The sequence below is a fragment of the Branchiostoma lanceolatum genome, chromosome 19 (assembly GCF_035083965.1).
Source record: "Branchiostoma lanceolatum isolate klBraLanc5 chromosome 19, klBraLanc5.hap2, whole genome shotgun sequence".
Lineage (NCBI taxonomy): Eukaryota > Metazoa > Chordata > Leptocardii > Amphioxiformes > Branchiostomatidae > Branchiostoma > Branchiostoma lanceolatum.
The window spans coordinates 7,870,247-7,892,300 of NC_089740.1; the positions used below are offsets into that span (position 1 = coordinate 7,870,247).

The 22,054-nt window shown below is 40.6% G+C and overlaps 3 protein-coding genes and 1 long non-coding RNA gene across 4 annotated transcripts; 1 reads left to right on the plus strand and 3 right to left on the minus strand.

The window, feature by feature from the left end:
* Window positions 1-1,421: 1,421 nt before the first annotated feature.
* On the minus strand, window positions 1,422-3,037 carry LOC136425769 (uncharacterized). The gene is made up of 2 exons (XR_010754125.1): window positions 2,981-3,037; window positions 1,422-2,438 (listed from the first exon to the last, which is right to left on the minus strand). It is a non-coding gene; the product is annotated as an uncharacterized lncRNA (long non-coding RNA).
* A 1,471-nt stretch (window positions 3,038-4,508) lies between these two features.
* Window positions 4,509-12,457, plus strand: LOC136425419 (uncharacterized). Its single transcript, XM_066414281.1, has 12 exons — window positions 4,509-4,617; window positions 5,546-5,735; window positions 6,439-6,573; window positions 7,538-7,688; window positions 8,572-8,659; window positions 9,342-9,419; window positions 9,547-9,704; window positions 9,837-9,916; window positions 10,202-10,271; window positions 11,046-11,141; window positions 11,627-11,781; window positions 12,242-12,457. Exons 2-12 carry the CDS (start codon window positions 5,568-5,570, stop codon window positions 12,377-12,379), a joined length of 1,317 nt encoding a protein of 438 aa, XP_066270378.1. The 5' UTR covers window positions 4,509-4,617; window positions 5,546-5,567; the 3' UTR covers window positions 12,380-12,457.
* Window positions 12,458-15,029: 2,572 nt separating this feature from the next.
* Window positions 15,030-17,443, minus strand: LOC136425775 (tumor protein p53-inducible protein 11-like). The gene is made up of 4 exons (XM_066414720.1): window positions 17,306-17,443; window positions 16,320-16,374; window positions 16,029-16,075; window positions 15,030-15,441 (listed from the first exon to the last, which is right to left on the minus strand). The coding sequence occupies exons 1-4, from the start codon at window positions 17,418-17,420 to the stop codon at window positions 15,278-15,280; spliced, it is 381 nt and encodes a 126-aa protein (XP_066270817.1). The 5' UTR covers window positions 17,421-17,443; the 3' UTR covers window positions 15,030-15,277.
* A 377-nt stretch (window positions 17,444-17,820) lies between these two features.
* On the minus strand, window positions 17,821-19,698 carry LOC136425701 (tumor protein p53-inducible protein 11-like). Its single transcript, XM_066414638.1, has 4 exons — window positions 19,615-19,698; window positions 18,683-18,858; window positions 18,311-18,369; window positions 17,821-17,941 (listed from the first exon to the last, which is right to left on the minus strand). Exons 1-4 carry the CDS (start codon window positions 19,679-19,681, stop codon window positions 17,884-17,886), a joined length of 360 nt encoding a protein of 119 aa, XP_066270735.1. The 5' UTR covers window positions 19,682-19,698; the 3' UTR covers window positions 17,821-17,883.
* Window positions 19,699-22,054: the final 2,356 nt, after the last annotated feature.

Here is a 22,054-nt window from a genome sequence, read left to right on the forward strand (position 1 = left end):
ATTAAATCATGAGGCTTAAATCATCTAGTTCTGCGTCAAAACTATTGATGATATGTTGAATAACTTATTTTGCGGCCACCTCCCTGAGAGGGGCCTGCATGGGGGTGTCTTTAGAACGCTCGACGCTAAATTCCGGAGCTACACCACAGCTTGCTTATGAATGAAGACCTTTTATGGTAGAAATTTCTATTTTCGTGTATTTAGACATGATATTGTGACGTTATAGAGGGACCTGTGCTATCACATACATTAAAGTTCCCCTAACTCAACTCCAACGTATTTGAAAGAAATACGCCTTTGCACAATGTCATGGCAATGACAACATGGTATCCTGACGGACGCTCTTGTAAAAGACACATAATTTTGTGCGGCAACGTTCAACCGAATTGATATAACAATTAACAAATGCACTGACAGTGACTGTAATTGATATTCTGGTCACGTCCATTACCTACCAAACCAATTACCCCACCCATTCCTACCCCACATCGACACGTATATGTATTTTTCCACCCGTTTCCTTGAGCATAACGTGTGGCAACTGAAAACCAGAAGAAGCATTCAGTGCGAGAAAGCCTATCAGAAAGCGTGAGCAACTGTACTGTTATGGTCTTCCGTGAGTTAGCAGTAATGGCACCTCATGCCTTCTAATATGAACAAAAAGTGTAACTATAACATATATGTATATACATTTCTATGTCGCAATGCAAACATTCCTCAGAGATCTAGAATGTGTACAGTTTAATGTATTCCCACCTGTGGGGCACAAATCGGACGACAATGTTAGAGATATACTATCGATGATCCGCCGCAGTATTACTCTTGCATGAAATGAAGCAGAACCTGTCTGGTCGCTCTGGAACTTATTGTGAGTCATCTCTGACATGGGAGTAACAAGCTATGTTACAAAAATGTATGTGTAGAGAAAAGGATCACTTGAAATTTATGCAAATTAGGACCTTATTTACTGAGTGATAAGCATTTATGATATGTCACTCGAGAAGGTTAACGTCAGTTTATAATTATATGAATCATATGAATAAGACCGGCACCGCTTTCCCTACAAGTAACGGGAAAGGCAAAAGGGGCATAGCGGAATCCCACTGAACAAAGGGCAATGTTGGATTGGAATCACCAATTATGGCCAGACCTACACCAAGTCATCATATCTGTTGTTGGTGTTACCTCCGTGAAAAATTGAGGTATAGTTTTGGCCGTGTCTGTCTGTCTGTGTCTGTCTGTGTGTGTGTGTGTGTGTGTGTGTGTGTGTGTGTGTGTGTGTGTGTGTGTGTGCGTGTTTCCGGATTTTGTGGTCAGCCTAAGTCAATACCTCTCGATGGATTGTAATGATATTTGGTATGTGGTTAGATCCTTGGAAGACGATGGTCAAGGTCAATTTTGAAAGCCATAACATCACACAGTTGTCTAATTGCAGCATCAGCGTTTTGATATCTTTATTACACAGTCACGTGTTTAGTCAGAGGATCCAGAGCGAGGCCAAGGTGAGCCAGTGGTGGCCTCGTTCTCAGGTTCTCACTAGCGCCCTAGGCGTTTCCGGCGAGACCATCATGCTCTCTCACCACGTACCCACCCTGCACTTCCCTCCTCCTATCACCAGATAGAATAGGAACAATACAGGTTTTGCTATTGAAAACCTGTAATTTTTCGTGTTAGATTTGTAATTATACTTTTTCCTGACGAACATCAAGCGACATGGGACTGCTTAGGTCGTTTTCAGTCATCGTGACATCGTTCAGACATTGCAACAGTGTGGTTCAAGCTAGCGCCACTTACTGACCAGTCTAACTGGTTCGGGCCCTTTATCATAGTGGTTGAAGTGCGTTGGTTTTCTGCGCTGGCGGGCCCGGGTTCGATCCCCGGGAGGCAGGAGACTGTACCACTCGCCTCGTACTTTTCAACATCATGATCAATTATTAATTGCAGCAAATTTGATCAAATAACTTTGACTAACGTTTAACACCGACTGATGTGTTACCTTTTACAATCATTGCGCTCATTCATTCATATGTGTCATATGACTTCCCAAATCATCAGGAAAGTGCATTTTCAATCTTCGAAATATCTTATATATTCATTTTACCAGTAGATACACTCAGGTCCTATGACCTGTTTTTAGGTGTACAGTACAGTACAAGTTCAGTACAAGGCATATTGCTTAAGTCCACTTCTAAAAGCCGATACGGTGTAACTGCCAGTCCCTATAGCCTGAGTGTCATCCTGTTTCAGTTCCAGGCTCTACCTTCACCAAACAGAGCCTGAAGGTAGAGCCTGGAACTGAAACAGGATGACACTCAGGCTAAGTCCCTATGCTTTATCCAGAGAATTTCTGCAGCCAGTCACGGACTTCTTCCGGGTGGTAGCCATGCGGACCCGGCTCGCCTCTGTACATGCACACTCCGTCCAGCACGATGTACAACCTACGAGCAGGCGTAATGGGATAGATGAACGAGCAAAATGGAAGCCGCGAAATCTAGTAGCCTCCATAGCAGGCTCTCTGGGCCTATTTTAATAGGGGCCAGGTCCTGATGATTACGGGCTGGTTGTACAAGCGACCCAGTACAAAGATAACTCATCAGCGAAAATTGTATTACAAAAAAGAGAGCCAAGAGAGCCTGCTATGGAGGCTAGAAATATAGCCTCCTCTGCAGTCGCGCCGGCCTTTATATTTTTGGGGGAGTGCTGATTCACGATTTCAACATATTGGGGGACGATACGATTTTCCCAGCAAAATAACCTGGCCCCGATTTGTTGAAAATCTCGAATTCAGCGCTCCCCAGAAAATAAACGCCGGCGCCGGGTTTACAGAATTGCGAAATGGAACGAAATGGAAGCACAGAAAGTGTAAAATGGAAAAAAAGTGAACTAAATTAAAGAAAGTACGAAATAGAAAAATTCAGTCAGTTTGCAGTCATAGAGACGATGGTACTGAGATAGTGAGGCCCAGTAGAAGTGTAATCACCTGTCCGGTATCGCTGCGTAGGCGCGTGCGGCGGTGTTGTCCATTGTGTCCACCAGAGCCAACATCTCCGCCGCCGCCAGCCTTTCCTCCAGACTCCGGTGCTGCCGGATGTCCATCGACATCCCCCCGCCCATGGCCCAGCCGTCCGTGGGGTGCGCCTCGGCCACGTACACCACCACGAAGTCGGCCACGGCGGCGAAGTCCGACATGATCCGCTTGACCATGTCCAACTTCGCCCGGAACGGTTGTCAGGTGTTGCTTCCGAAGCTAATGACCAGCGGGCGGGCCGCCCGGGCGAACTGCAGCAGCCGGCAGGAGCTCCTGTCAAGCCTGACGAGGGAGCAGTCGGTGGCCTTGCCTCCCTCGAACACCTCATCCCCCAGACGCGACATCAGGACGAAAATAGCTCCCTTCCACGCAGCGAAACTTGTCTGTTCGTACAGGCGTTGTTCGTGCTCTTCTGGGGTCGTCAGCATCCCTGGCCCCATCTTATCGTTTTGTTTCTTCATTTGAGACAAAATGTGACGCTTGAGGGGCGGGAAGAGACATGCCACCCTAACCAAGATAGACTTGACCAAGAAAACCGGGCTTCCCAAGACAAAGAGCAGAAATTTAACACTGCTCCGAGCACTTTTAAAATAGTCGGTAGCCATTACACAATCGTGAGGAATGACTCAGCTCAACGTTGCTGCTAGACCGTGTTGAACCGGTACCCTTATTTGACCAGGAGACGCTGATCAAACAGTTTAAATCAAATATCAAACAAACGCGTTGAGCACTCACTGTTCACGTGCAAACCAGTACCAGTATGTAACCTTCAGCCAGCTAATAAAAGCAAAAAGAACCAGCATATTGAAAATATATAAATGTGAAAACACAAATGCCACTGGAATTCTGCCAACGGAAAGGACTTTCACACATGATTTTGGCAGAGGAGACCATCATTTATCTATATTCATTATGCTAATTACATCCTCATTGCCATAATAGGTGGGACAGGATGGAAGAAGAAATTTACAGAAGCTCCAAGTATTTCATGCAGTTATGACGTCTCCGAACTCTTGTAATCTCTGTGTACGTGTCCTCTCTCCAATCCGGGGCCCGGCCGGGCTGTTTGCGAAAACGAGAATTCAAAAATGCTTATCAAGAAAATACACAATATATGGTCAGGAGTGATTTTCTTTACGTTTTTTGGTGTCTTTAATATCACATTTTTCGTTCCCACAAGCTGCCCGGCCGGGCCCCGGATTGGAAATGGGACCGAAGCATTATGCAGCTTTCGGCAGATGGTCCCATATGTGCTTTCTCTACTGTTTCATGTTATATCATATCATATCATATCATATCATATCATGTTTGACTGTAGGCGCTGTCAATTCTGCCAAGAATGGCAGCCACAGAATGTGTGCCCCATCTACTGTAGAACCAAGTAGCCCAATGATAAAATAGACTCGCACCTTTTACATGTACGACGTTATAGTTAGAAGTTTCAAACGAGTACTAGCAGTTAGCAGTATTTCCGCATGAGGGCGCTGGTGCACGGGTAATGCTGTGACCCGGAAGTAAACTGGCGACGAGCAAGTTCCAGGCGAATTTGGCTGAAAGATTAAGACCATGATGTTTTTGAGGGTAGAAAGGTAAGTTGAACTGTTCCGACTGGCTTTTTGTGGCTCTTAAAGTGACTAGCAATTCATTATAGAGCCAAGAGAACTGGGGAGTATTGTTTTGGGACCATCTCTTTTGATTACAATATTATGGCAACGTGAACATTACAAATTTGTTAATTAATTTTACGTGATTGGGATGTTGGATTGGGCTATTTTTGCCAGCAGGGTGAACTTGGATTGGTTCACTTTTGCTCACTGGCTCACTGGCTTTCTAGTGGCAAATTCTGGACTTTTGATATGATTTCTTCATTTTTTTGCCATTGATAAAGTTTGGACATATCCTTCCCATAGCACAAATTCATCAATCATTTTATTTTAGTTGAATATGTAACATCATTCTGTTGATCATAATTCCACCACCCTGAAAAGATGTGAGGCTCCATATAATGCACTCTGTACTCTACTGTAACATTATATCTAAACTACATGCATACATGGGGAGTGCTGCACTAGAGATCTCTCAAACCCACCGTTTTTGAAAGTGGCAGATTTTTTGTAATCCTGCGGATTGATGTTAATAGAGATTAACATTATGTTTTACTTCTATTCAAGGCTGAAAATCTTTTGTATGAAATGTGTGTGTTAACATTGAGTTGCAGGCATTTGAGTCTATCAGAGAATACCTTTTTTCATTTTGCCTCAGCGCTGCTTTGCTAATCACTAGCAATGTCCTGCGAAAACCTAGTAAGAACTATGATAACATTACTGAAATTGATGTTGCCTTGGAATGTGTTATATTAACTTTGCCAATATGTTCTGAGCATTTGTGTGTGTCTGTGTTGAGTGGATTGTCTTTTGAGGACACCTCGAAATGAAGGATTTTGGGCCCCCTAGCGGCTTTCTATGGAACTGCAGGAGAACTTACAGTTCTGATATTTCCTTTTGTGTCCATTTCTAGATTATTGTAAGCAAGCGCCACCATGCGGCTGACCTGTAGGTGTTTGAATGTCTCCGTGGAGATTCGGGAGGCGAAACTTGATTCTGCCGACATCGATATCTCCGACCCCCTGAGGTCACCCCCCCACACTGATGTCTTCAGACCGGAGGAGGCGGCAGAGGCAACCCTGGGACTAGCAGGGGTTACAGTAGTAAGTCACCCTGCCTGCAGGGTTCTAGCCAGGATTTTATTTTAGCGTAATGGTAATTGCGAGGTAGAGAAGCGACCAAACTGGCGCCTAGTGGAGGATGGTGTGAAAGGGGGTCTTGGTTCTTCCACAGTGAAGGGACTGGCATATCATGACACTGACTTAAGTTAGTGAAACACTTAAGGAAAACAAATAAGATTGAGAAGGGCGGACAAAACTGGTTGCCAGATCCTCTGTGCTACCCCTGCATTCGGGAGTTTGATCCCCGTTCACTCCTTTTAAGAAAAATTCTATACCACGTTCAAAATAGATATGATTTAAAGGCCAACTATTTGAATAGGGGTGGGTGACAAATCGCAGACTATTGTGTGAAGGAATTTCTCAGAGAAGCGGACTGGAGTTAGAATAGGATGGATATACATGTACCTCATCATACCAGGCTTATAGCAATACAACATACATTCAAATGATTTATTCTTTGCTGAAAATGATTTAATGTCAAGATGGAGGGAAAATCTATATCTGTTATGATATCGTTCCTTGATGTGTACCTGTTGCTATTTACAAACTTACGGTGTTTTAGTCTCTGGTTGATTTCAGGCAAAGATTCAAAATGTGCCCAATGTGCGTTGGTCTATCAATGATACTCTCAGATGACTATGGAATCACTCTTACATGTATATCCCTCTCATATTTTCTGTTCTAGAAATACCCGTTTTTAACAGAGGGGACAACAGCGGGTGAATGGAAGGTGCTGCAGTGTCTAAACTGTGGACTGAAGACCCACGCCTGCAGGGACGATGAAACCACCGGGGCTGTTCTAGTCAGTAGGAAGATGCAGGTGAGTTATCCCAAGTATGCAGATGAGATAGACATGACTGTGAATAAATTATCATGGCACTGCATTGGTGAGGACCCTGTGGTTGTCTTCTTCAATTGACACAAAAATTGTAATGTAGACAGTATTTCTACTCAGGGAGGGAAGGAAGCATTTTAATGCTGATAGTAACTACATAATCTTGTTAGTTTTAGTTTTGGAGTAGAGATATGATGAAATAGATATTAGATAATAACAATAAGGTTTTTTTTATCTCATATTTTTTTACTACGTAGTAGTGTAGCATAGTTTTCAAGAGAAACTTTTAGCTACTGCCTGCAGTTCTTTATAAGCTACACATTTCACTTACTGAAGCCAAAGATGTTTTTATGACTGTCACAGCGAAACTTACATACCAGTGTAACAGGCCAGAATATAACCCCTACCAGAATGTACACGGCTACATTCTAGCCAGGGGTATATTTTTGCCTGTTACACCTGTATCAGGATTTTAGATAGGATTTATAGACAAGACATCCAAAATGAGGTACGTGTGTATGTAATTCCCAGGGAAACTGGATGTCCTCTGAGTGTCCCCCGCTAAAAGATGGTGTCTGATTTGTTTGTTTTCTTAGCGTAGGGCGCAGAGCTGTCTCCAGTACCCGTCCCTCCGTCCTCTAACGGAAATTTGCCCGTCAAGACAGATGAACATTTCCCTCCGTTCGTCCAAAAAATCTTAACTTCATGACTTTAAACTGATGAAAATGTATTTTTTTGAGCTTTTTAAATGACAGATTTAACAGTGAAAATTAGCAACATGGGCTTCCAAACAATGAGTGGGACAGAAAAAATCTAGAGATGGAAACAGCCCTAGTAGGGCATCTAGAAGACACCCTGACGCCCTGCTAGCTAATAGCTTGACCTGTATACTTAGTCAGATCCAACCATTACATGACACCTGTCCATCACCATGAATTTTTTTTTCCAGACGTCCCCACCGTCTTCTCCCGCAGGTGACCAGTCGGCAGACTTTTCACCTGCCTTCCAGCTGGTCCTGTCAGGTGCTGACTGGCCAGACTTACACAGAGGTGCAGCTGACACAGATGGAATGTCTGAACCCACCCGTCCAGAAGTCCTAGGTAAAAATTAACTTCTTCTTAACCATCTCCCTGGTACCTAACCCCATAACTACAAATTGGTGCCAAATGGCTACCTTAGCAAACTGATGGTTAACCTTCTCTTTGATGAAGTATATCCTTTTGGCATCATGTTTGTTAGGGTTACGTAGCAGAGGGAAGGTAAAGCTATAGGAAATATGACTGTGCAACTGTGTTATTATACACAAATGTACAAATAAATATAAAATATCTGTGAATCAATATGAAGGTGCTCAATTTTAGGATTTGGCTTGTAGGGGTTTTTCTAAACAAATTAAACAAGAGGGAGCACACACAGGCGAGGGAGCAAATTCTATGTATTTTATGGAAGAATCAATCACTGAGAGAAGGCTGTATGCTGGAAATAAAGTTTAAATCTGAATTTGACAAGGGGGCGCTGGGCTGAAACAAGAGGGCGCAGCGCCCCTCTTTCCCAATTTAGATGAACCCCTGGGCTTGCAAAACTAAATAATTCTGGATAACGAAATCTCCAATGATATGTTTTTGAGATTTGATACATTTACCTCATCATTTGATATTTCCAACATTTGCAAATAGCGCAGAAACAACGCCCATCAATTAAAGCCTTTTATATTTTGGTGGTACCAAAATCAAATGCTTGCTGTAAACAAACAATGCCTTGTTAGTGTTGCATTGTTATAGAAGTTGCTATTTTTCAACATGTCTGTGCAATGCAATGACATTGCATAATCATTTACTCAACAGATATTGTCACACGATACTTATTAAGTAAAGGAATGACCAGAAAGTTGACTTAAGATAATGTCCATATAATACATTGAGTACCTTTTTAGACATTTTATAAGACATCTGAAATAATGGTGTGAACTCCTGTGTTTTTCAGACAGTTGTTCTGCTGACCGACAGGAGGTTCATAGTAGGCTCTCTCATTACCTTCAACAACAGAAGGCAAGGATGGAGGAAGCCATCAGGTCAGGTCAATCAGATATTTGTCAGGTATAAAAAAAGTGTTTAGCGCCAAGGACATGTCTGTTTGCCTTTGTGGATAGTGTTCAGCACCAACAGGTGTACATGTGTTTGCTTGTGTGTGGATGGTGTTCAGCACCAAGGACAGGTTTGTTTGCCTGTGTGTGGATGGTGTTCAGCACCAAGGACAGGTATGTTTGCCTGTGTGTGGATGGTATTCAGTACCAAGGACAGGTATGTTTGACTGTGTCTAGATGGTGTTCAGTACCAAGGACAGGTCTGTTTTTTGTGTGTGTGGATAGTGTTCAGCACCAAGGACAGGTATGTTTGCCTGTGTGTGGATGTTGTTCAACACCAATGACAGGTGGTTTTCCCTGTGTGTGGATGGTGTTCAACACCAAGGGCACCAAGGAAAGGTGTGTTTATCTAAAAGGTAGTTGTTCAGTATCAGAGACAAGTGTGTTTACACTTATGTGTTATGTTCAGTACCTCACCTTGTGTTCAGTACCAGGGACGGATGTGTTTATATGTAATATGTGTTCGTTCAGTACCAGGGACAGGAATGTCTACATGTGTTGCAGTAATTGTTACTTTCTTATGACACGTTACATTGGAGATGAATAGGAGATGATCAAATGATAAAAAAGAAGCATCTCCAAAGGTTTAAAAACTTTCTATTTCTTACAGGCGAGTAACTGAAGAGCAACAAAGACAATATGAAGAGTTGGAAAGGAGAGCAGTGTCGGATGAAACTCGGCTTCTGGGGTGAATATGAAGTGACATTTATTAGTTCTACATGAATATTGGTCCATCTTTTCATTACCTTGCTTGTGACATTATTTTTCCTATTGTCTTTTGAAAAATGTTAGATATTTCAAATTTTTATTTCTAGTGTGCTTCATGCTGTTGGTCAGAGAAAGCTTGAAGCCCGGCAGACAGCCACAGCTGTGCAGCCAGAGTTTGATGCAAAGTCTAGTACAGATGTACCTTTCACAGGGGCTGAGAGCCTGGCTACTCCTAAAGCTAGTACACAGAAGATAGCACCTTCTGGTAAGTAATTGTGTAATAATTTCATCAGGTTGAGAAATCTAGTGCAGTTTCTGTATGATCTGCCAGGGGGCACTCACTGTTGTCTTGTTTGTAACAGAATTAGTCTAAGTTTGACCACATTTTCATCTGTAGAAACCACTGCCAAGAAGACCACTGTCAAACCCCACAGGCCACCAGTATTTAAAGTTCCAGGTGCAGTACGGAGAGGACAGGTATGTTTTTATTCTTTTCTCTGTTGTAGGGAAGGCTGAATCATGCATGAAAAATGCTTGACGTGTCTATATTTAGTACTAGTTACTAGTTTCCAACATTATACAATATGTTTTAGCCTAGTAACGTTGCCTGTATGTTGTACATAGCCATTAAGAATCTAGTCTCTAACATGTACCTGTATGTCGTGACTTAAGTGCCATAAGTCTCTAAAATATACCTTGTGTGTTGTTTTTGAGTTTTGAGGTGCCTATTTTCCAACATGTGTTTGTTGTTGTTTTGTACAGGTCAGACGTAGTAAACTGTCACCTGACTATACAGACAATCTACCCTGGGCTTCCAACACAGATGCAGACAGTAAGATCCATCTTAAGACATTCTTAACTCTTGTGTGAACGTCTATAGCTATATAGCTGGTATAACCGCCCTTTGGCGTAACACACCAGCTAAACTAACTTCCTTTCTGCCATGGTACTTTGGTATTACACTCACTTCTGCAGGGCTCGGAATTCATTTTTGCGTGCACTGGTGCACCTAACCTAAAAATATAGGTGCACAGAAAGGAATTTGGGTGCACAACATAAAAGTAGAATGTCAGCAAAACAGAACTACAATTGAGTACAAACCCTACTACCTCTCTTAAGAACTTCTATAGCTAACTTCAAAATTTTACACAAGTAATACATCAATGCTTTTTTTCTGATAGTTGCATTTCAATAATATTCTGTATACTAGTGTAGAATAGTAACTTTACCATATAGCCTACCAAAATTTCAAAAAGTAGGTGCGCAGCTCCAATTTTGGGTGCACAAGTGCTCAGTATTTTGAGTCCTTCTTCTGTAAGAAATGCATTCCATTGACCTAGTATAATGCCATGGTTTCTCATTCCATTGTGTTTCCCTTAGGCAATTATGTGAACCTTAATAAACCCCCCAAAATTGTGGTGATTTTGAACTGTTCTGATAAATAAATGGTCAAACCCTTCTTGAAAGACTCTTAACAATGTATAAAAAGACCACATCTTTTGAATACAATGCAAATATCTGATGATTGGATGTGCATTTGTACAATGTAGTGACGTAGTGACGAGTTTTGTTGAAATGTTTTTTTCCTATTGTTTATGTTGTACAGTACTATTTGAAGTTGATGACATCACACCACAGCCTACAGCACCAGACAGCATGGACAAGGCTCCTGATGAAACTAGTACAGCTGTTAGGGTGGAAGGTAAGTCTGTTGGGCTTTGAAAATCGGTGGGGGTACCTCCCGGTATTCGCACAATTAGCTCACAGTATCTATTTGTTACTGGGCCCCACATTAATTTCAAGTCCAAGTTAAAACGATTCAGGGTTCCGGCCGGCCCAAAAATAGTCCTGCAGCCACAAGGTCTCCCATGCAGCCATGTAGGCGTCATGCCAAAAGTGCAAAAAAAAAAAAACCTGTCAACTACCTGGCAGGGCCCCTTTTTCCAATTGGGATCTAAAGCATTTCAGTGTGGATTGTTGACAGAATGGGGTGTTCTCTCTCTCTCTCTCTTTCCAATTTTACGTCTTTTATTCCCCATCATATGGGGGTTGGACGTGCTTGCACATGAATGGGGGAGCCCCAGAACTCCTCAGCAAGTGCAAGTCTTTTTTGTAGCAAGAGCTTTTACAGTGTTGTGTGTTCTGTGTTGTGTTTTGGACACATGTTTGTCTTGTATCCTACCACAGAGAAGCCAGTAGAGGATTACCACACGACCGTGTCTGAACTGTCTGCTGTACCAGATCTGGACCACAGACTGTACGCGTCGTCGCTCCCCGTGGACATGCCCTTCATGACGCGGGCCAGGATAGCACACGTACCGGAGGAGGACACTGGCTTCTCGGTAAGATCACTTACATCCCAATCTACTGTAATTCTTCAAATGTTCACGGTCGTTCATGATGCTGCAAATATGTGCATTGTATTACTTCAATATGTAAAACAGACTCATTTCAACTGCAAACTTAAAACACTAAAAAAGCCTCCCATGAAATCAAGTCCCTGCAAAAAAACAGGAAATAATCGTAACTCCTTTCATCTCAAAATTAAATTGTACTAACTGAAAAACAGTTGACAATGAGATACATTTTGTAGCTCTCAACTATCTGTCAGTGGTCTTGATTATTTGGAATCCCCACTTTCTTCTTCAGTCCTTTTCTGTCAAGCTCACTCCAAACCATTCCATGACATTGTCTCTCCTCTTGCTCTTTTTCTCCCTAACTGTTTTTGTCCAGGTTGGTTTCTTCTATTAGTCTGTAGTATACAAAACAATCATGCTAAACATTATGATATGTTAATTACAGAGCTCCATACAAGACCCAGAACAGATAGTTGCGAGTATGAAGGCCCTGGCCATCAGCGTACAGGAGGATGGAACCCAGATGTTCGGAGATCTGCCCAGGCCTCGCGTCAACACAGGAGATCTACTGGCACGATGGTGAAATCAGAACCATTTCCAGAAACCATGGATCAATGAATTCCACGGCCATAGAGTCCATTTTAGTGGTGAGTTCCATGGCGCAGAGTCATGGACTTTATTGCTCTTGGTAAAGTCTATGGCTGTAGGCTAAGTGCACACTCTTACCACCAAAAGTGATGAAAACCATGGCCATGAAATTCAAAACCATCATCATGAAATTCTTCAATCCATGGTTTGGACATGAAATTCATCAATCCATGGTTTGGACATGAAATTCATGTTAAGTCCAGTCATAAGTTACCTTACTAAAACATATGCAGCCATGCAGACTCTAGCCACTATAAGTGATGAAAACCATGGTCATGAAATTTATCAATCCACAGTTTCTGCACCTGAAATTCATCAATCCACTGTTTGGTCATGAAATTCATTAATCCACAGTTTCCACAGTAAAGTCTATGGTCATAAGTTTTCTTTAGTAAAACGTCTGTGCATACTCTATAACCACTAAAGGCGATGAAAAACATGTTCATGAAATTCATCAATCCATGGTTTCCGGATGTGAAAAAAATTAGGACCTAGTTTATTGTTGTGTGCTTTTGTTTAAATGTGCAATCAATAGCCATGGAATGTTTTTAATAACCCTTCAGGAAAAAATGAAACCCTCTGTTGTTGTCATAGACTATAGATACTATACAAACATACATTGTGTGACGTTGCTTCATGTTGTGGAAAAGATATGAAATTATGAAGTATTAAGACCCACCACTATTTTGTGCTCATCTGGACAGATTTAATGTTAAGACTTTACAGACTTTGGTGCATTCAGATGCTTATACTATGCATTTGTCTGAAAATTATGTGATACTTGATTGTTCCAAAAGTAGAATAAAAGGAATTTGACAAAGTGGAAATGGGGGATACATACCAGTTATGGCAAGAATTTACAAAAAATCTTAGTTTAGTAGTAATTAGTAAAAGACAGTGTGTTAATCATATGATGTAAACTTCAGATATTACTAATCAGAAAATCGCATCTTGTGCATTTTAAGTTGATAAAATATGTTGACATATGGGTTGACATTTTCAACTATGACCTCATTAATTGAATTAGAAAAGACCATGGATTCATTTGAAAGCGTGCCAACAGGCTGTGTGTGAAAAAGAAAACCAAAAAAATTTAAAAAAAGTATCTATTCAGTGTTGTAGATCTTTTAATAAATCAAAAAAATATCAATTTGAGAGTTTGTCATGTATTTAGATTATGTCATAGAGTAATGTTCATTGTCTTAATAGGGTGAATCTCACGGGTGATTATAACCAAATTTAGCCCATAGTAAGCTTTTGCTTGTCCAGGAATAAGATTGTTTGAATCCAGGGTCCACCAATGTGCATGGGTTTGAATCCGGGGTCCTCTGACTTGCAATTGTCCGGTTGATGTTGTGCCCTTTAGAAAGTTACTTTACACAAATTTCCTTACTTAACTCAGGTGAAAATGAGTACCTAGCTTCAGTTAGGGCCGTCATTTGGATAGGACATTAAATGGAGGTTTTGTGTATGAGGATGACCACACCTCGAGCTCATGAAAGAACCCACCACACTTATCAAAAAGAGATCATCTGTCCGAATATGCATCTTGTACTGTCCAGTACAAACCTGGTGTGTTACACCATGAGGCGGCTTACTGGGTATGCAATACAAACAAAACAATCTTAGGAAGGTCCGTTGGCTGGAAAGTGCAACAGTTATTGGCTGGAAAGTGCAACAGGTATTGCCAAAAAAAAACATGATTTTACCATTGGTAACTTTTCATTGATGTGTGTTATCTCAAATTTGGCTTGAGCTGCATAAAGTGTAAATGTATCCAATGCATGTATCAACATGCATGGCATTGTATAGGAGATAGAATTCTACTTCTTGTTCATCACTATGTATGTTAACAAACATATCAGGATACAAGTTTTTTTTTGTCCGAATGACCTTTTATTAGATGTTCCATAACAATACAGACAGTAAAAGATACTAAAACATTTACTAGAAATGTTGCAGATATGATTTCTGGTCAATGACATTTGTTTGGCACATCCTTAAAGATGGTCGCCTGGATGTCTATAACAAGGACAGAAGAGGAAGGGAAAATGAGACATTATTATTTCAAAGAAACTTTCACAGTCAAGACAGTGTCTCAAACTTGATCCTAGACCCATTCTTCATACAGAACTTGCACATCATTTCCTGTAGTGGCACAGTTTGGAGTGAATCTAAGTAACCAATGATTAAGTTTAAGTACACAAAAATATCCAAGTAAACCATATACACATCTCAGCTGGATATAAGTCAATCTATTATCTCACAATACATATATGGTGATATGGTGACAAAAAGATATACGAATAGGGCAGCTATAGCTGGTCCTTGCTTTCTTTGTTACATGACATTTTGTATAAATATATACGATATATACACAGCAACATTACAGTAACCACAGTTTCTTTACTGGCACAATATCATGATCACAGCATCGGGTATACAGTTTCTAGTCAGGCTAGGTTCTTAATGGAGGCCTCATGACCCTATTGTAGGATTTTATTGCCCAAACTGGAAATATTCTCCAGAACACAATTTGTCTTATGTTTGTATTCTTATATATATACAGCTTCATGTTTTTGTCAGTCTAGTACATTTCAAGTGTTTATCATTCTACAAGCAATAGATGACATTGTGAACTGTCAATCAAACTAGTCCAGTACTTTGGTTCAAGTTACAAGTCAAATTTGTGAACAAATCCCAAGTTTTCAACATGTTTGTACAGCGTATTTTGATATGCATCGTGATAAGGTACATTCAAAATGTAAAGAAATGACCAAAAACATTGACTAAGATTTGTTTGGATCCTACAATGGGTACCTCCAATGTTGCCTTAGTCCTGGTTGTCCCTGACAGCGCCAGGCTTGCGAGGGGGCGCTCCCGTTAGGCAATAGAACACCATGGAGGTCATGGCGCCCAACAGGCGTGCGGCCTGCACCACCGGAGCCCAGGACAGGCCTGACCGCTCCGACTCACCCCACACCGACATCTCCGTGGCTGGACAAACAAAAACAAGCGATCAGAAGTAGCAGACTTGACCCATTTCAGGGTTCAGACTCACTCCCATGGATATCTCTTTGGCTGTCCATTAAACAAGGCATTACCGTAGGAGATGGCAGACTTCAACCATTTGGGATTCAGGCTTCCCCCCATGTATATCTCTGTGACTGGACAAACAAACCAAAACAAAACTTCAGAAACGGCAGACTTCACCTATTTTAGGCTTCAGACTCTCTCACATGTATATCTCTATGGCAGTACAAACAAAAGGGATTAGGAGATGGCAGACTTCACCCCCTTCAAGGTTCTCTCTCCTCTTATGGCCGTACGTCCAGTTCTTCTATACTGACATATGTTTCCCTGCACATTAAACTCCAAAACCAGCGCACACACAGATAGACAAGCCTGGAAAAAATACTTAAACCCCCCTTTGAGCTCCAACTAAAACTCCATATCTAATCACCCTTTGCTGTATCATGTGACACCCTCTAATATACATCTAGGTTGAGTCAAAGGCAAAAAGTTTATCATATGGCCTTTCTGCACCAATACATATCATAGTAACATTACAATTGGTGACCTACCTACAGCCTGAAACAGCAGGAAACTGGCCTCCATTAACAGCCCCCACCTGTGGTACGATTCAACACAAATATATTAGGAACAATGATATCTTATAGCAAAACTTGAAGATAGTTAACTAGAAAATCATACTGCTTAAAAACCAAATGTATTGGAAATGTAATATAGACTTCCCTGCTAAATCTGATAATTAAACCTAGAATGGATCTGCCAGAATGAAAAAAGCTTAGGCCTTCATCCCAGAGGTGTCACCAAAAAACATACTACATTTTTGTAGTACACAGATATCTTACCTGATGAGCAGTTTCTCAGGTGCAGCCGCAGCACTCCACAACAGAAGGGCAACAGCTGTAAGGAACAGTAGTGAGTAATTAATGATATTCAAGCAATATGTTTCAAATTGATGAACAAAGGACAATACCCCTAAATTAATAAAGGTCTCGCAAAAGGTTAGTCACATGGAAGGTTGCATATTTGATTTGTTCTAGGCAGATTATAAGATGGATGTGTTTTTGTTAGAAAACATCCTGGTCTGTATAGTCAGTTCTTAACTACAGTTTACAGTATTTCAGTATTCCAGTATAAGACATACTAATATCAAGGCTAATATTCATTCATTAATCTGAAGTACAGCCAGTAGGTAACCATCTGAGTTATGAGGCTCTTGTAGTGCATTTTAACATCCTTGAACACGAGACCCCCCTTTTATGTCCTTTCCTAAAGACAAATTAATGCAGCTCCAACCAAGATGCCCTTCCCGGATTTGAAACAAGGTCTCTCAGTTACCAATTGAACCAGGAGCTCATCTGTGAAGCTGCTATTGAGCTATACAGGGACATCTATTTACAAACATGCAAAGATAGACTCACTTGTTTAAAACTAATTATAAAAAAACACAAAGAGAAGGATTCAGGTCATCCAATCACAACACTGTCTTATTGAAACAGAAACTAACTTCTCTCAGCAAGGAAGGACAAGCTGAGTTCTGGAGAATGAACTTCGCTTGCTAGTAGTAGAAAGGTTTATTGCTAAAACAACATAGCAGTTTCTACATAGCAGCCAGCTGGCTAAATTGCGTACTTTACAAAAATAATACTTTCCGCTGAATTGCTTACTTTACAAAAATAATACTTTCCATTGGCAGAGACAGATATTACGATTCTAAAAGGCAATTCAGCGGTTAAAACAACTGGTCAGATCAGTGACGGTCTACATTGCTGCAACTCATAATGAGTAGAACTGATGTTGTCTTATGATGATAATGATAAGATAGACTTACCAGCCAGAGCAGTGCCGTGCAGACGACCATGAAGGGAACTGCAGCTGCCAGTTCGGACGTCTGCCACACTTGTGGACAGAACAGTCTGTGTGGCAGTGTCTGGGAACACCAACATCTAAACAACAACAAGGGGAGGCATCGGCATTGATTTGAATACAACAAAACAATGTATTATTTCTCTCTCTTCTATACAGGGTAAATGATACAACATGTAACACTCTAGATCCCAAGCCCCAAATAAGCCTTATAATTTGTAGCATCTGGTACAAAATAAAAAAATCATTGTTTAATGGCAATATGAAGAACTAATTGAGGGTGAAACACAGAGAGAAAAAAAAGGTTTATATTCAACTTTTACCCATGGTATCAGTTGTACAGGTTGCATACCATACCATATTTAGCAACATCATACCATAAAAACTTCTGTCACATAGATTGTATGGATGTAAAAGGTCCATGATAGAAAATTGCAGGAAGTATGGAGGTATAATTGTAGAAATGGCGTGTGCCATTCAGCTGTCGCATAGAAAATGATATACTCATAATGTCTTTCGCAGATGTAATGACCATGATAGTTTTTAACTCACCACTAAAGCCAGGGCTGTGATGGTAGCAGCAGACAGGACCTGCCAAGTCCTGTCAGGAATTGTGCCATACAATTCAGAAGAACATGAATATGTACATGTAGAAACTACTTCTAGTAGGCTCTCAGTTAGAGTCAGCTGACATCAAAGTCAGAGTCCCATCATTTGAAGATGACAAAGAAATATTCTATGCTTCTCAAACTGATGATTGAATTCAGTCCTTAGTAAGAATTTTAGGATTGTGGCCTCTGCAGAAAATATTTCAAATTGCAAGTAACACACAAAATGTTGTGATTCTTATGAAATAAAAAAAATATCTTTAAATTCATTTATTCAATACTGCATTCAATAGATCAGTATAATATTAATCATGTAAGATCTAAGAATATAGGTATGAGATGTATTAAAGCACATTACTAACCTCAGTCCGGTAGGCAGTCGTGTTTTCAGATGTTCGCTACGGCCCAAGATCTGGCTAATCTGAAGGAAAAAGGAAACCACCAATCATAAAAAATCAGACTAATGTAAAGTTAATCATGATAAGTTTGCACATACACCTAATATTTTGAGCCCTGCATTAGTATGATGTTTCAACTGTAAAACTCAAAGACACTTCAAACTCTTGATTTTGATGTAAGTGCCACAAACTTGAAATTCACTGTACTTACATGGCACATCTGCAACTATGACTCACAGTTTGGTGATACTGTTATATCAAAGTTAGACAAATTATTGGTTTGTATATGATTCTATGAGTACTACATAAAGAAGACACTGTTAAGAGTTTGAGTACCTTGGAGCGATGGATCTCGCCGTCATCGTCCTCGCCCACCCCCAGCATCTTGCGCGTCTTGAGTCGAGACTGGAGATCCCCGCAGCTCTCCTTCCTCAGGAGCAGGGGCGGCGAGGAGGAGGAGGATGATGATGGCGTCGTGGACGGTGTTGTCTGGTCCGAGGGACCTTCCTTATCTGCACAGGCAGGACAGGGAGGAGGATGAAAGATAAACGAGGTAATCAGGGACGGCAGACTTCACCCCCTTGCCCACATGCATACATACATACACACAGACACACACACACACACACACACACACAAACACACATATTCACACCAACCCCAACACACAAAGCCCAAAACAACAAGTCATTCCTTTCCATCGAAATAATCTAATTTTTGTGTTGATATTATCCTCACTCAAAAGCTTGCAGCTAATCTTTATTTTTCCTGAACCTCTTATGGGCCCATACATGTTCTCTCAACCATAAACTGACGGAGACACCTTCCACGTGAATGGTTAGTCCCCCACATTTATAGTCGATCAGCTCATTCCTTACTACTTGTGCTTCTGACGAAAACACTTCAGCACCAAGGACATACCCAACATGGGGCGAAACTACATTTTGTAAACCTCGAGGGCGCCTCTGATGGACGTTTATAGCCTCTTTCTTGTACAGATTACCATGTTGTATGGACCTGTAGATGTGTTGTTTACCAGAAAAAATAATTACGTATCCGATAACAGAAAACACAGCAAAAGACTGTGTTGCGCAGTAACCGTATATTGACAAATGAAACCGTTAGGCCGATGTATCCAGCATAAGGGTTTGTTGACGACAGATTCTTTGCTAATTTCGAGCGTTGCACTTCTAGAGATCACGGAATCTAGCATTTATTCTATCAGATCCACCTTTGAGGAGAAAATTATGTAGTAAATCGTTAATTACCTGGCGTCTTTGCAGCGCACATATTGGCTTCTTTCCGCGTCCGCCCGACCGGATATGATGTAATCATATACTTAGACTGTTCCATTCGAGACTAAAGCAAGGGGAGGCGGGGTCTTGGAAAATACAGTGTATTATTATGGTTGGAAACATTCGTCTCTCCATGTGGATTGTCATGCATTTCTCTTATTAACAGCAACAGTACGGATGTCAAAAAGCATCTTTTTTCTGATCGTACCAAGGAATATTGAATTTTGAGGAGAGGTCTAAACACTTATTTCGTTAACAATTCTCATAGTTAGCATTAAGTTTATTCCTTTAGGACCTCACCTTAATGCAAAAAGATGTGACTGAGATATTGAAATCATGTCTCATGAAGAAAAGATTTAAACAAAGCATGCGTTACCGTTAATGTGCGTTACCGACCCGTAAGAGATAACATAGAGCATCAAATATCTTTTATTTTTTTGAATGCTTCGATTATTCTGCTAAAGCTATATCATATTCCATTGTCTAACTCTTCTGGTACTAGATTTCGCTTTAAAGCGAAATTTCTTTGGCCAAATATAGTGTAGACAAGCGACCGCTTGACTGACATATTTCGCTGACAGGTTTAACAATATCATCAGGTGGGGAAATCACCTGTTTTCTTCCTATTTCCGGTACCTGAATTCGTGCCGTGCGATAAGGTGAGTTTGTTATGTCCTTGTATAGTTTGGCGTTAGTGTAAGTCAAAGAGACAACGAGACATATAAGTCAACACCCAAAAGAAGTTTATTGCGTAATATTCTATCTTACTATAGTCCATTAGAAGACTGTCGAAATGAAATTTCGGCCATGCCATATGCATACACATGGCCGCAAAATGGTGTAAGTCGTAATGTTCCAGTCTCAATGCATATTAGAAAATCTTAAGTACATAATCAATCTGGTCGAAGAAATCAGAGGTAAATGCATGTAAATTTGCCTAGTTTTGTAATCTTAATTTGTCTCACTTCCTGTCACTTGGTCATCTTTCTGTAGAAATAATCACCGAAACATGTGGAGGAGTCGTGCGGATATACAAAAGGTATACTGGAAGAGACAGAAGTCAAAGGACGGACAGTTCTAATGGCGAAAGAAAGACAGAGGAAGCAGACATTTTTCATACCAACCTGCTTGCTTGCAACGGATTGTCTGGAAAAGAAATGAAAGAGGTGAGGGAAAGGGTAACTCAGCAAAGATACAGGAAGTGCACAGAGAAATGTGAAATCGAAAAACTTTCATCTGACACATATACAAGTCAAGAAACCGACTCTACCAAAAACGACGATGCAGAAAATGCAAGTACTAGAACAAGGTCAAAGAAAACAGTCTTAAGGATTAAGATGGATTTTGGAACCAAGCTGAAGGTGGGAAAATATTTACTAGCCCAGAAAGACTCAGAGAAAAGGGAAGAACTTGGCATAAATGAACTGAACTGAGCTTCATGAGAAGGTAGTGTGTCTTCAGCACATTTACAAGAAGATGCAGAAAAGATACGAAGAAGCTACAATCTTGATTAGGAATTACAATCTGCCAATGCTCAGTTCCTTGCGTTAAAGAAACTTATCGATGGTTATTAATACTTATAACTGTTCTGTATACACCTGACACCATACACTACATGTAAAACAAAGAACGTTTAAAAAGGTTGGAAATGAAAATCATATCGATTATGTCAACTATAGTAATACGTATAGTATATTTATATTCCCCTTCCAGTGGGAAGGGGGATATATTGTTTTTGCTTGCCTGTTCTTCTTCTTCTTCTTCTTTCTTCTTCTTCTTCTGCCAAAAACCAAGTAGATGCGCGGTGGTAGCTCTACTAATGGTATTGCAGAAAGTTATATGTACCTTATGTTACAATGTACGGATGTTATATTAGAGATGTAGGTACCTGTAGGAAAGGTGAATACACCCGACAATAAATTATGCTAATGAGTACCTTATTTGCATAATCTATGCATAAACTTGTATTTCCCTTACCATAAAAGCTGTGGATGTCATCTTTGAAATGTAGGTACCTTTAGGAAAGGTGAATGCACCTGGACATAAATTATGGTAATGAGGACCTCATTTGCATAATTTATGCAGAAACGTGTACTTCCGTTACCGTAAAAGCTGCAGATGTCATATTTGAGATGTAGGTACCTTCAGGAAAGGTGAACACACCTGGCCATGAGTTATGCTAATGAGGACCTCATTTGCATAATTTATGCATTAACTTATATTTCCCTTACCGTAAAAGCTGTGGATGTCATCTTTAAGATGTAGGTACCTTTAGGAAAGGTGAATGCACCTGGACATAAATTATGCTAATGAGGACCTAATTTGCATAATTTATGCATAAACTTGTATTTCCCTTACCGGAAAAGCTGCAGATGTCATATTTGAGATGTAGGTACCTTTAGGAAAGGTGAAC

Excerpts from the sequence above, each read along its gene's own strand:
- LOC136425419 (XM_066414281.1), top strand. The coding sequence starts at position 5,568 with ATGCGGCTGACCTGTAGGTGTTTGAATGTCTCCGTGGAGATTCGGGAG. Across the intron at positions 9,420-9,546 it reads GATGAAACTCGGCTTCTGGG|TGTGCTTCATGCTGTTGGTC; the intron begins GTGAATATGAAG and ends TTTTATTTCTAG. Across the intron at positions 11,142-11,626 it reads TACAGCTGTTAGGGTGGAAG|AGAAGCCAGTAGAGGATTAC; the intron begins GTAAGTCTGTTG and ends ATCCTACCACAG.
- LOC136425775 (XM_066414720.1), bottom strand. The coding sequence starts at position 17,420 with ATGTTGGTGTTCCCAGACACTGCCACACAGACTGTTCTGTCCACAAGT. Across the intron at positions 16,375-17,305 it reads GCACGGCACTGCTCTGGCTG|CTGTTGCCCTTCTGTTGTGG; the intron begins GTAAGTCTATCT and ends TGTTCCTTACAG. Across the intron at positions 16,076-16,319 it reads CCTGAGAAACTGCTCATCAG|GTGGGGGCTGTTAATGGAGG; the intron begins GTAAGATATCTG and ends ATCGTACCACAG.
- LOC136425701 (XM_066414638.1), bottom strand. The coding sequence starts at position 19,681 with ATGATTACATCATATCCGGTCGGGCGGACGCGGAAAGAAGCCAATATG. Across the intron at positions 18,859-19,614 it reads GTGCGCTGCAAAGACGCCAG|ATAAGGAAGGTCCCTCGGAC; the intron begins GTAATTAACGAT and ends CTGCCTGTGCAG. Across the intron at positions 18,370-18,682 it reads GCGAGATCCATCGCTCCAAG|ATTAGCCAGATCTTGGGCCG; the intron begins GTACTCAAACTC and ends TTTTTCCTTCAG.